General features: G+C 47.3%; 1 protein-coding gene across 6 annotated transcripts in view; it reads left to right on the top strand.

The window, feature by feature from the left end:
* HAO2 (hydroxyacid oxidase 2) overlaps positions 1-14,207 on the top strand; it is a 52,630-nt gene that overhangs the window by 9,760 nt on the left and 28,663 nt on the right. For 2 of the 6 annotated variants that reach the window (XM_033092347.1, XM_033092351.1), the window contains exons 1-3: positions 4,442-4,543; positions 11,574-11,712; positions 13,310-13,461. In XM_033092347.1, the coding sequence (XP_032948238.1) occupies positions 11,582-11,712; positions 13,310-13,461 (283 nt within the window). In that variant the 5' untranslated portion in view covers positions 4,442-4,543; positions 11,574-11,581. Of the gene's footprint in view, positions 1-4,441; positions 4,544-4,566; positions 4,657-9,201; positions 9,236-11,573; positions 11,713-13,309; positions 13,462-14,207 lie in introns of those variants that run through there. The other 4 variants (XM_033092348.1, XM_033092349.1, XM_033092350.1 and 1 more) reach the window with 4 other exon arrangements.

Here is a 14,207-nt window from a genome sequence, read left to right on the forward strand (position 1 = left end):
GAAGAGAGGGGTGGTTCCAAATGAGGGGAGGACCAGGGACCGCGGGGAGGCTGAAACTTGGGTTACAAATCCGCAGAGGTGCTGTCGCAGGGCGTGGTGCCTAAAGCAACAAAGGTTGGTTGTCAACAGAGGGGATCTGCCACATGATTGAGAAAACTGCCATCTGGTTGAAGGTGACTTGAATAACTCAGATAAATACTGAGCCTGTCATTGACTGAACAGCCCTGTGCTGGGTGCTTTCTATGCATTGCCTAATTCTTGTAACGACCCTGGAAGGTATTCATTTATTCTCTTCACTTGACAGGGATGAAAACCCAGATTTGGAAAGTTAAATAAGTCACACAGTCAAGCTCTTGGTAGGATGTGGCAGAGCCAGGATTCAGCTGCAGCTGTACCTCGTTTGACCCTCATGCCCACCCACTCTGGCAGGTAGGTGGGTAGAACTAGGAATTATTGTTCCCACTTTGGTTTTGAGTGGCCGGAAGCCGAGGGAAGTGATGTGAGTGGCTAGATGCTGTGCAGCTGGCATGCAGTGTCCCCAGGCGGACTGCAGAGTCCCTAACTTCTACAGCATTGACATCGTATCTTGTGCTATGTACTTGGTATCTTGTTTGAGGGATCTCAGAAATCAGCTACAATCTTAAGCAGATGAAATTGAACACCCCTGGCAGGATGTGAGCATGGAGATTCATCAACTGTTTCATAACAGAGACCAGAAATTTACATGTCACTTCGGGAATTTAGTTAAGATCTGTGCTCAGTATGGGAACAATTAGCGAACAGATTGCAGATAAATTCTCTGATTATTCAGGGATGGGACAGTGACTTGTTACAAAGCCACTCTTGGATATATATGAAGGTGATCTGGCTAGACCATCTGTCATCCAGTTAACAGTTGGGTTTGATCCTTCATGATGGGTTGGGCTGTATTGCCTTCCTCCCTCATTGCCCCTGGAATACCCTTCCTAATTTTGCATGCCGGGGTCTAAGACCCCAATGAGTGGAAAACCCTTTTTCCATCAAGTGTATTCAAGAAGGAAGCATTTTGGGGCCAGCCCAGTGGCTCAGGCGGTTAGAGCTCCATGCTCCTAACTCTGAAGGCTGCCGGTTCGATTCCCACATGGGCCAGTGGGCTCTCAACCACAAGGTTGCCAGTTCGATTCCTCGAGTCCCTCAAGGGATGGTGGGCAGCGCCCCCTGAAACTAAGATTGAACACGGCACCTTGAGCTGAGCTGCCACCGAACTCCCAGATGGCTCAGTTGGTTGGAGAGCGTCCTCTCAACCACAAGGTTGCCGGTTCGACTCCCGCAAGGGATGGTGGGCTGCGCCCCCTGCAACGAGCAACGGCAACTGGACCTGGAGCTGAGCTGCGCCCTCTACAACTAAGACTGAAAGGACAACAACTTGAAGCTGAACGGCACCCTCCACAACTAAGATTGAAAGGACAACAACTTGACTTGGGAAAAAAAAAAGTCCTGGAAGTACACACTGTTCCCCAATAAAGTCCTGTTCCCCTTCCCCAATAAAATTAAAAAATAAAAGTGTGAAGTGGCCAAATACCCCAACTTTAAAAAAAAAAAAGAAGGGAGCATCTCTTAGGTCTCTGAAATCTGTTTGTAAGAACCAATATCATGGTTCTCTGAACTGTTCTAAGTAGTGACTGTGAGATGAGAGAATGAAGCCCAAGTGAAGTGAAATAACCGTAACCGAAACGTTCAGACTTGGGGTGGGAGTTTACAATGGTACAACCACGTTGGAGAACTTTTTCTCACAAAGTTAAAAAACACCTACTCTTACTCAGCTATTTTACTCCTGGGCATCTGTCCAAGGGAAATGAAGACATCTTCACACACACACACAAAAAAAATTGCAGAGGAATGTTCATAGCAGTTCTATTCCTAATTCTCCACCCCCACCACCAACTGGAAACAACCCAAGTGCTCATCAACAGGTGAATGGATAAATAAATTTGTGTTGTACTACTATAATAGAACAATACTAAGTGTTAAGAAAAAGAATAAACTACTCACTCAAGCAACGACATAGATGAATCTCAGAAGCGTTTTGTTGAGTGAAAGAAGCTTACCTACCTACGTAACTAATCATTTAATTGATTGCAATAATTTCAAGTTCCCGAACTGGCAACACTAAGCGATGGTGATGGAATCTGAATCGTGATGACTTCTGTCAGTGGGAGGGCACTGGCTGGAACAAAACAAGGAAATTTCTTTTTCTTCAGGCTGTCTCCCCGTCCCTCCCTGAGACTGCGACTATTGTCCCCACCCATGGTGTAGCCACAGCAGCGGGTCTCCTAGCCTGTCAGAGGCTCAGTGGCTGCAGAAAGATGCAAACCGCCCCTTGGTTTCACTTAGCGCCGTCCCCAGCTGATTTGGCTTCCAGCTTCAACAACCCAGAGTTAATATGAACCTGACCACGGCTCCAGAGGTCAGAGAGGTCTTTAACCTGGCAGGCTTGAGTACACAGCTCAAAGTTCAAAGCCTGCTGGACTTCAGGGATCAGCTCAAGCCAGACAGATGGCCGGGTGGCACAGCAGGGACCCGGATGGTCGAGAGTGCCCTCCATCCTGGCGGACTGGGATATTCTTTCCCGTTTGTGGAACCACATTTGCCCTCTAAGAAGCTGGGCCATGACTGCCCCGGTTGACCCATCATTTCTCTTCACCCAAATGAAGCAGGCCCAAGGTTCAACAGGTACCCCACGGCCACCGGAATAAAGTCAGCATCTCCTTACTCTTTGCTCATCCTTGCTCATCCTGCTACATCCGCCAAGCCCTCCGGGGCTGCCCTGTGGAGCCCAGCGTCAGATCCAACGTTGGGCCCACCATAAACCCCTTTGATGCTGCAAGACCCCACCTGAAGTAGCTCTGCTTGGGGCCCACTATACCTCCACTGAGATGAGTTCACTGAGGCGAAAGCAGTGAAGGCTGACATGAAAGTGTTTCACCTTGGAAGAGAGGCTGTTCCTCAGCTCCGTGCAGCGATCAGATTCAAAAGGTCCCCAGGATAGTAATTAGATCAAATTTGAGAATCTGACAGGAGAGCCTCCACAGGTCTACCCGCTAGCCCCTTATAAGTATTAAACCATTTACTTCTCATGAAAGTGTCGGAGACGTTATGGGGAAACTGAGGCCCAGAGAAATGGGAGAATGTGTGGAAGGTAGTAAGTGGCTGCAGGTTTGAGCTCAGGCATTACACTGCAGTGTCTGTGTTCTTCATATCACGCTGTGGTGTCTCCCGGGAGGGAGGGATGTGGTCCAAGGTTGCAAAATGGCAATGGAAAGTCTGGGTCAGGGCTACAGCACACAGCCAGGCTCTGTGAGCACTGGCCCAGAGACTGATTGTGAAAGGGTGAAAATTGCTGAGGGAAAGGTATTTCCAGATCCCAGATTATGGCCAATTTCAAAAGCATTTCTGAGGTAATATTTCCATCTAGTGGCAAAACAGCAGGTAGCAATTACCCTCCAGGCAAATATCGAATCTGCCTTGAGTGGGGGAGGTACAACAAATCAACAGGAAATTTATTTTTCACAGATTCCAAAAGACGGGCACATCCTACGGCCACAGGTCATGGAATAGCCTTGAATTTCCACACGCCATGGAATGCTGGCTGCAGGCTGGGTTCACGTCCCAACTCTGGTCTTTAACTGCCGAAAGGCTTGGGCCAGTTAATTCAGTTCATTATCTCTTCTGAAAAATGGAGAAAATAGTATCTCCATATGGCTGCTGTGAGAATCACATGAATACTGTATGTAATGTGTCGGGCATATTGTAAGCCCTTAAATGTTCGTTGTTACAATACTAAAGAGGTGTGGCAAGAGCTGGGACAGGCGCACAGAGGGAAGGACGCATTGGACATTAATTAGTGGCCTTCAGCGAACCCGACAGGACTGTCCTTGGGGCCGTCTTTTTTCCACATGTAGTCTTATGTTTGCCTTTCCCTGCCTATATTACTAAATAGGTTCTCCACTCAAATATATTAGAGGCTCTCTGTCAGGTGTGTCTACACAGTACGCCCCTCAGACTGTCCTGGCTGGGTCCCCTCTGCTGTCTGCCCACCAGCCCTCAGGTGGTGGCTGTCCTTTACCCATCCCCTCACCACCTCCCAGACAAGCCCTTCCTTAACAACGTGGGCGGTCAGGGGGCTTCTGTTACTCTCCACCTGAAATCACCCACTCCCCCCCTCTAACCATCTTTGATGAACTGGGCAAAGAATGTGGTTTGGGAGCAAATAAGCAACTATTTTATTTTGAAGTTTAATTTTGTGACGAACTTCACTGAAATCTGAGGTAACTTTGCAAAGTACCAAAAGTTCATTTCATAGTTAACCTTGTGCTGGCCTAGTTGCTCATTGACTTCCAAATCTGAATGTTGTTCCCATTAAAAGGGTAACTTTTAGCCTTGAACCTCCTCTGTACTCATGGGCAGTGACTGACTCTTTCCTACCCCATTCAACAGTGAGCCAGGCTTTGAGCGGCTGCCTCTAGACGCCCCTTTTGCGAGTGCCAGAGGACACTAAAATCAGGTTTGTTGGTGGGTGTCTTCTGTGAGCTTAGAACTGGGGTTGGAGATGAAGTGGCAGGTGGAGCGACCGCAGAGGAAGGAGACTGAGACATCATGGGTAACTGAATTCACAAGGTGAGGGGTTTGGCAAAAACAGGTCATGTAGACAGGTAATAGGACACTGACAGGGCCAGCAAAGGAAGGAAGCTGCAGACAGAGGTTATCTCTAGTTAAGTCTTAGAATCATCTGGTGGAATGTTAACCCTTAGGTGGGAACATGAGTCAAAATATGTCCACTTGCAAAAGGGCTCTGGAAAATCCAAAAGGTACAGTCCCTGCTCTCGGGGATGTATTTTGTACCTTGACCACTGCTTCCTGCACAGGCAGAGGAAAACAGTGATATGGCTACTGCTTCTGAAAGTCAGAGAAGTTAATGTTTCACGAACAACAGAACAGGGGTAGTTTCTTTGGGGAATAAGCTTGTTTGGAACGAGGTGCCAATTCGCTCCAATGCAGAGCATTTGGGGACTGTGATTGTGTCGATTTGAGTCTATAGATCAATCTGGGGAGAACATGGCGATGTTGGTACTGTCCATGGAACAACGTCCAAGCCTGTAGAGAATTTTTATAAAAATGTATTTGAGCCAATCAGAGGATACGCGTGGAAGCCAGATCTCAACAGACTGTATAGATAAAGATGCTGTGTTCTTTGTTTCTCAGAAAGGCAGTTTGCAGCTTCTCTTTCGCATTTGCCATTAAGGAGGGAGCGTAAGGAAGATCACATGAAGGTGGGAGAAAGCAAGGCGGAAATGGGATGACAGGACAGTTCACAACGTTATGTGCTCTCTGGAGGGTGGTTGCTTCTAAAAAGAGGCATTTCAATGGTGTGTTAACCTAGATGCACAGAAACAATGGACAGGGCTTGCTTAAGGCAAAGATGTGCCTTTTACTAAGAAATTACAGGTCTGGGGCATGATTATCCATCATGACTTGTCCAGTTAGGCATTTTGATCAGATCACCCTGTGAGGTGACTTTCCCTAGAACCGCTTTTTCATCAACACTATAAAGATAGCCAAATAGGTCAGTGAAACAGAATAGAGAGTCTAGAAATTGGATCAAAGGAGAAATGGCCTTTTGTGATCTTCTACTTCCTAACAGGAAGCAAAACTCCCAAAGTCTATACCCTTCATCACTAGGCTATTCCACATTTTACAAGATTCTTCAGTTCTCACAAGATCTCCATGGTCAGTCCGCATTTTATAGGTAGCTAAGAATTGGAGCTTGTCTAGACTATCCAGAGTAGAACGTCATCTGTGGGATACTATTTAAGAGACAATGGGAATATTCCCAAATTCCCACAGAACTCACCCCAGAAAAGGACATCTGTTACACTCTATATCAGCAACTAACAGAGAATGTACTATTAAAAATCTGTCTTCTCCTTTGACTGTAAGCTTTTTGAGAGCAGAGATTGACATCATATACTTTTTTTTAAATCCCATGTCTAGAGATATTAGTCAGGGTAAATTTGGCTATACTGTAGTAAAGAATAAAGCCTGAAATCTTAGTGGGTTGACACACAAATCTTTATTTCTTGCTCATGCAAAATCAGCTGGAAGCCAGACCTCAATAGACTGATCTCTAAGGCTGCTCCTTTCCAAACAGTAATTCAGGGACTCAAGCTGCCTTTATCAGTAGCTATGTTTCCTGGAGAACATGGCCTCCAGATTACTGCAGCAGGAGAAAAGAAAGATAGAGGGTCACATATCAGCTCTCAAATTTTTGGCCCAGAACTAACATATGTCACTTCCACCCCAAGCCCACTGGCCAGAACGGGTCATAGAATCCTGCCTATCTTTAAGTGACTGGAATATATCAGGCAGCTCGTTGAGCAGGAAATGCCTCTGCCTCCCTGGCTGATACCATGTACTCAGTAAACCTTGATGGATAAATTCATGACTAAATCTGCCAGAGGGTTAAACTGATACAGTCACAGAATTACTCAACTCTTGAAGCCACTTTCAACCTCCAAAGCCTCAAAAGAGAATGCATGTGTCATCAACAAGAAAAATGCCAGTGGGTCTACCCTTTATTAATGATCTGTTCTTAACAAGGCAGTGTTCTGGAAACTCTCTGTGGGCTATAGTGTTTAGTCCCCATGAGGCTCCTATGGGGGAGGCATCGATATTCTTCTTTCACAAGTAACTTTTTCATGGGACCATGGTGAGCAAGTAGCAGAGCTGTGGTTTGAGCCCATGTTTGCCAAGTTACAAAGCTTAAGAGGGTTGATCTTCTTGACGCCACAGACTCCCTCAGCTATTATGGACTTCTGGACTTCAGAAATACAGTCTGGCTTCGTTGCCATAGTGAGAGGGGCTAGGAAGAAGGCAGAGAGACATAACTGCCTTTCTTCACCCCGGCGACTCTTTGCTTTCTCATCTCTCTCCTGCTACCTTCCATGACTGCCTCTCTTAGAGGTAGCTGCACCTACAAGACCTAAGGTAGTGAAAGGTAGTGAAAGAATAGAATTCTAGAGCTTGTTCTGAGCATTTGTGTTGTTTGGACGTCTGTTTTGCACATTCCATCCTTTCTGAGCAAATGAAAAATGGGGTGTGACCGCCACACAGGACACCTTTCCCAGTGGCCTAGATTTTGTGGGATTTGACCAAGCTCACTTGATGCAATTCCTCCAACCCTACAAAGCAGAGAGCCGAATATCTCCTAAGCTAGCACTGGTGCTCCATACTGGCTCAAACAGCGCCAAAGCACGTCAGAAAGATTCCTGGTCAGACTTTGCCGTTCTCATCATGTAAGCTTGGATAATTAATGCACTTGGGTTCTCTGCGTTTTAATTTTTTCATCTATAAACGGGTCTCTTGTACAACTGCTCTCCGATCACCCTTCCTCTCACTGGGTTATTGAGATCGTCAAATGGAATAATAGAAGGAAGAGTGTGCTTTGTAGACTGGTAAGGCTGATTTCAATGTGTGAGGTTATTGTTTATGACCAGCTAAGGAATAAAGCTTTTAAACTTTCTGACTGAGTTCTGATTTTTGTCGAGGGAAGAGGACAAAGCTGCACATGTCCATGGCATTTTAAATGCCACCTCTCGTCCTAGGAACCACCCTCGGCTGCACGTGTTTGCTTCTTTTCATGGTGCTTCAGCGCCAGGCCGTGGGAGTCAGAACATGGTACCAGCCATGGGAAGGCGGGCAAAGTATTCTAACCTCGCTGGACTTAGGTTTCTCATCTGTGAATGTGGACCATAATATTTGTGATTGGGGATTATGACAAGGGTTGAAACATTAATGTACATACAACTGTTTACACAGCGCAAGACACATCATGAAGCACTCAGTAAATGACTGCACTTTTATTGTTGTCATTAAGGAGCCATCATGTTGTCCCCAGAGGTCTTTGTGTAACCAAATTATTCCGCTGTTCGGTAGAATAAGGAAATCCCCCACCTTTCAAAGCACCTCGGGAGCGGTCAGGTCAGTGTCTCCCAGTATTGCCCTACGTGGTCTGCAACACACCACAACTCACAACATGGCTGTGCTCCAAAACACGACTTGGAAGTCATTGGTTTAGAACTCAGCACGTGTTTTCCCATAGAAAAGATGTTATTAAAATAATAGTTGCATTCCCGGGTGACTGAAAATACCCAGAATTCCTAAAGTGACGCCAACATGAATCATATCGGTCCGATGAAATCTTCAAAGGAAACCAACAGCTCGTTATCTCGCCGAGCTGCATTAGATCAAATGGCAGCATTGCACAAAGACCGCCTTGAAATTCCTTCCGAAGGCCTCACTCGATGTCCCTGCCCCTTCCCTCGTTCAGGAAGAACTATTTGAACTTTATTAGCAACAGATACCACTCAGTGTCCTTGCTCTGGGGTTTTAGCTTCCTTATCGCTGCTCTGCTAGTTGCACCTCACCATTGTTGACCACGAGACAAAAAGCCCGAGCAGATTAAATGAGCTAACATGGGCTAAAGTTCTTAGTTCGCAAGAAGCTTTTCTCCTTTTCTCCCCTTCTCCTCCTCTTGGTCAGGTGGGGTAGAGGAGAAAAGAAGAAAAAATACTGGAATGGAGCTCAAATGAAATGGGAATGCAAGCAAACCATTCAATGACATGGACCCTCCCTTTAATATCTGGTGGCTTTAAGTCTGGAGTGGATCGAACCGACATACATCAAAACATATTGTGCTAAGTCTCCCTCCCAAACTTAGGGAAAGCTTTCAACAACCGGGTAGAAGCCTTATATTGGACCTCTACTGAAAAGCATGGGTTCTGTACTCTTCTAAGCTTTACGACATATGCTATGAAAAGCAAAAAAAATTCATCATAATTGTTATTTCCACCCTAAAAAGTTCTTTTACATTCAATATGACAAGTAATTCATGTGAACCAACTATTTGTAGCATGATGAGATTGAAATGGAAAATGTCTCTCTTTAGAGGTTACCAGGAGACATGATTCTGTGCCTTCCTTTGTAGAAATTTACTGCATCCTTCTCTTCAAATGCAAAGTAAAGAGACTAATACTTTCTCTCTGTACTTCACAGGGAAGTAAAAAGGAGACAGTAAATAGAAAAGGAAATAGTAGGCAGAAATGCATTGCAATGATGTTCAATGTATATGTAAAGATGCTGCCTAATTCTTTCTTTATTTCCAAGCCGCTTTCCGATGATACGATTCACACTGATCCAGGCAAGTAATTCTGAGTGAGCCCGAGCCACTCCTCTTGATTAGACACAAGCGCTGTTGAATTTCTACGCTAGAAATCTGCGGAGGAGCTTGTGTGTGGGCGTGTAATGTAAGGGACAAAGCAGACAGATGACGGACAGGGGGTGTTAAACTCAAGTAATGAACGTTTATGAACAGAAACGAGGTGTCACATATCTTATTGCCTGGGGATACGAAGTGGGTTGGGGGTCCCAGGTTCCGTGATTCACTAGGAAGAGTCAGCATGTAGACGACGCTGTGATTTATTACAGGGAAAGAATGCACAGCAAAATTAGCAGATGGAAAAAGCTTGTGGGGCAAAATCTGGAGGAAACCAGGTGTGAGCGCCCAAGAGTCCTCTCTCAGGGGAGTTCTGCAAGTTATGCCTAATTCCTCCTGCAATGAGTGGTGACCACACGTGTGACATGTTTTCTACCAGGGAAGCTCATTTCACAGACTCAGTGCCCAAGGTGTTTTGGTGGGGGCTGGTCGCATAGACACGCTCTGCCTCACCTGTACCGAAATTCTAGATCTCAGAGGGAAAGCAGGTTTTCAGCACCATCACATTGTTGACGCGAACAGTTGAGACACGTCCAGCCAGTCTCACCAGGGAGGGATGGGAACCGTCCTGAAATCTCAGTCCCCAGCTCCAGCCACAGTCTGAACTGGCAAGCAGGCCTTTGGAGGGACATCACCCTCAGGCCTGCTGTGCTAAGTCTCTTATGCACACAGAGGTTGAATATGCGATTGCAGTGCAGTTGGATAAATTCAATGATTAATTCACTCGACTAAAGTTACTGAGCCCTGGAAGGGTCTGGAAGGAAGGAGATAAATTAGACATGGTTGTTGTACTTTGTCAAACTCAACTCAGCACCTCAGTAGCTCCCTGCCCACCCACTGACAAGGCGCTTTGTCTATAAGAAGCTCTGTGGCTGTGCTCCAAATTCCTCTCCCGTGCCTCCATCCAGAGTCTAGGTCACATCCCAGGGGCTCTGTTTGCTGTCGTAGAACTTCCTTCTGCTTAGCCCCTGAGGTAGGTGTTTGGAGCTACTTCTCTGTTGGACTTGACTGGATTCCAGCGCAGTTCTGGATGCTCTCAGGCCAGTTCTGCCCCCGCCCTATCCCCATCAAGAGTCCCATCAGCCCACATTTCACCTGGCCTCCTTGGCTCCATTGTCCATTCCAGCAGCTGCCCCATTCGTGTTTGAAGCCCTGGTTCCTGGGGCTTATCCCCATCTCTCAGTCAGTGACAAAAAGGCATCCTATTTCTACTCACAGACTTTGGCTCATTTTCACCCCACTGCCAAACGCTGGGAAGATGCCCAGAGCTGTGACCTACAGACTCCTCAGCCTTTCCTACTGGAATCTTCCATGCTGTGACTCACCGCAGCCCATGCCCTCAGCAGCTCTTCACTGCTCTCCCACCGCCCTTACCGAGACTGGAGGGATTTACCCTCCAAACCCTGCCCCTTTGCCTTTCAGGGCTACTTGTAACAGAAGGACCAGGCTTCGGCTTTACAAGGTTGAGACTGGGGATGGGAAGGAATTGGAGGTCACGTGTTGTTTTCTTGGTCTCAAATTAGCAACACGTTCAATGACCCAGCCAAGGAGATGAAAACAAATCAGCTTTCTCCCTGGTATCAACCAAGGCTCTAAGCAGAGAGTCCTGAGAACTCCCAGATGTTAGTATCAGTTCAGCCCCAATTCTCCCACCCTGATGGATCTCCTCCTAAGAAGGCACAGAGGTAGGAAATAACCTCCAGCATGTTCAGGAAATACGCAGATGACCAGCAGGAAAAACCACCAAGAAATGACGCTGGTGAGACGGGCCAGGTCCTGGAAAGCTGTGAATGCCGTGATGTGGGCCCTTGAAAGACAACAAGCATGATTGGACTTACATTTCAGAAAAAGCCGAGGCAGCTAGAGGGAGACAAGATGGAGCATGAATCTGGAGGCTAAGTGACAAAGATAAGAAATTTTTGTAATAATCTTAGAAGAGCTGGTGGGGCCTCAAGTAGATCCAAGGCACTGGGCGTAGAGATTCAGGGACAAACATGAGGGATATTTAGAAAAGCAGATAATCAGGAGGAAGGGGTGGGAGCAGGAGGTTGGGGGAGGGCAGTGTGACTCCCTGCCTGCTGGCTGGGGGTTCAGCACCTTCGGCAGTACCTCCATGGAGATAAAGAACAAGAACACGGGGTGGGGGCGTGGTTTCATGATGAATCCAAACAACTTCGTGCTGTACCCCCCCTCCACCCTCTCTTCTACCTCTGAAGTGTCCTTACTGGGTTTTGTTTGGTTGGTTTGGGTTTTTCCTTTGAAGGTCCAGAAATGCCCATGGTGTGTGTGACAGACTTTGAGGCGCAAGCACGGGAACTTCTCTCTAAGTCAACTTGGGATTATATTGAAGGAGGAGCCGAGGAAGGCATCACGCGGGATGACAACATCGCAGCGTTTAAAAAGTTTGGTCTTCTATATCCTTTCCATTGTTAAGCTCAGGTGCACTGATGGCGAGCTCCTTGGAAGGCAGCAGTTCTGGTTTCTGCCTGCAGAGCCATGGAGGACTCGCGATTCGATCATGGTTTTCGTTTGGGGTCTGTGGGTCTCTTGTGGGGAGGGGCCGGTAGCTGGGGAGAGGAAGGCTGGAGAGAGAATTTATCTTCGTGCCTCTGCAGAACTGACATAAGTGAGTCACCCTCCCTCTGCATTCCAGCAACTTGGCCGCTTGACAAGATAGGACAAGAATCCCAAGGTCCCCAGTCACCCGGGCAGGGAGGATAAGCCCGCTGGGTAAACCTAAATTTGCTGAGTTCCTAAACTTCTGACCTGGAGGAGAGAATGTGTGAAAGGAGAGAGGACTCGGGGGGATGGAAGGAAGTATGCACACCCAGGGAGTCTTAGGGATGAGAGAATATTGATTCAAGGAGTAGAGCACAGATCCGCAAACAGTGGCCTGCGGGGCCAGGTTGGGCCCGCTGCCTAGTTTTACATGGTCCACAAGCTAAGGATGCTGTTTTTCTTCTTCTTCATTTTTAACCATTGGAAAAAAATCAAAAAAAGAATTTGTAACACGCAAAAATTATATGAAACTCAAATTTTGGTATCCTTAGAGTTTTATTAGAAGACCGTTATGCCATCCTTTCCATACTATCTGTGGCTGCTTTTACATTACAACAGCAGAGCTGAGGAATTATGACAAAGACTGTATGGCCTAAAATATTTACCATCTGGCCCTTCACAGAAAATGTTTGCTGACCCCTGTGATAGAGAGGTCAGGAAAAAACTGAAAAATGGGACGCAAATTTTTTCCTATTTGTTTAGCTCTATACTAGGCATTTTAATTGCTTTATCTCAATCTGTCATCACTAGACTGTTAGGAAGTTTGGATTATTACTCGCATTTCACAGGGGAACTGTGACTGAGTCACTGACGCTATCTTAGCCATTTGGCACAGTCAGTATTTCCGGGCATAATATTTTGTGAAAGACAAGCATTTTTGAACCATGAGGCTTTATATATTTGTGAATTTCCCTCCTTTCTCCTAAAACAGTATTTAAGTCAGATCTTCAAATGAATTTGCCTCTAGCAAAAAACGCCGTAATCATTCCTTGGGCTTTGTCCCCTTTCGTTGACCTTTTCTTACCTTAGACTTGCTCTGCCCTAAGAGGGAGAGCCTGGACCATCCTGCTACCTGTTCTTTCCCTCTCTGGTCCTTGTTCTGATGAGTCCATCAGAGCACCCACGAGCATGCTGAGAGTCTGGTCAGGGTGGCACAGGCCTCTGAGGGAGCAGGGCAGGGCCTAGTGGGGACCACACGTGCATGGGGAGTTCAGACAAGGCAGAGGTCAAGTGGGATAGGAGCTGGGAGAGGCTCCTGGACGGGTGGAGCCTCTGACTAGTTGGTCTCTGGTGCCTGTTCAGCTGCCAGCCAGTTGACCCCGCCAGAGGCTTCTCGGGAGGCAGTCTGGTCTAGACTGGGGGTGCCCCACCACCACCAGGCAGCACCTCCGTGCTGATGAGGAATCCCACCAACAGGAAATCTCTTTGTTGTCAGCACAGAATCCGCCTCCGTCCCCGGTACCTGAAAGATGTGTCGCACGTGGACACCCGGACCACAATCCAAGGAGCGGAGATCAGTGCCCCCATTTGCATCGCTCCTACCGGCTTCCACTGCCTCGCCTGGCCTGATGGAGAGATGAGCACAGCCAGAGGTGGGAACCAAGCCCACCGGCAGCTCCCTTTCCCAGGGCCCTAACGTGTGCAGGACTCTTCCCGCAGGAGCGGGATGCGCCAGGACGTCCCTGTAGAAGGGGCTTGGGGACAGCAGTCTGGTAGGAATTGAGGAGCGTGGGAACAGGAGTGCTTAGCGCTGTGCTTGCAGAACATTTCACCTAAGAATGAGAAAACACCCATTTTCTATCACAAAGATGGTTAGGGAAGGAGAGGAACTACTGATGAACGGGAGAACGCAAAATTCCCACCACGCCGTCCCACAGAAGAGGGGCACTCACCCCTCCGACTCACACTATCTGTGGGGGAAGGGATGCTCCATGTGACCCCAGGAGTATGTCTCTCTTTGACCCCTCATGGAGCCAAATGGTGAGTCTCTGAATTTAGGGTGAGAAGAGAGTCAAGCCATGAGGCCCTAGCACAAGGCGCTGCCCGGTGCTCTTGTCCAAATGTTCCGTCTTCCTTCTCCCCGATTGACTTCGTCATCTTACTTGACAATCAGTTTCTAATTAGGTTATGCCTCCTTCCTAGTGGTCCCTCGTTCTCTACCCCTACCCGACCCACCCCGCCAAAAAAGAACAGGGAGAAGAGAAAGGGGGAGAAGGGAGGGCTAAAAATATTCTTGGGACTCCTTTGTAATCTCCACCCTCGGCCTCACCTGTATTCTGCAAGTTGCCCACTGCTTCCTGGGGGTCTTTTCCTTTGACTCAGCGAAAGAGGAAGCAGC

Source organism: Rhinolophus ferrumequinum, chromosome 22 (genome assembly GCF_004115265.2).
Source record: "Rhinolophus ferrumequinum isolate MPI-CBG mRhiFer1 chromosome 22, mRhiFer1_v1.p, whole genome shotgun sequence".
NCBI classification, from domain to species: domain Eukaryota; kingdom Metazoa; phylum Chordata; class Mammalia; order Chiroptera; family Rhinolophidae; genus Rhinolophus; species Rhinolophus ferrumequinum.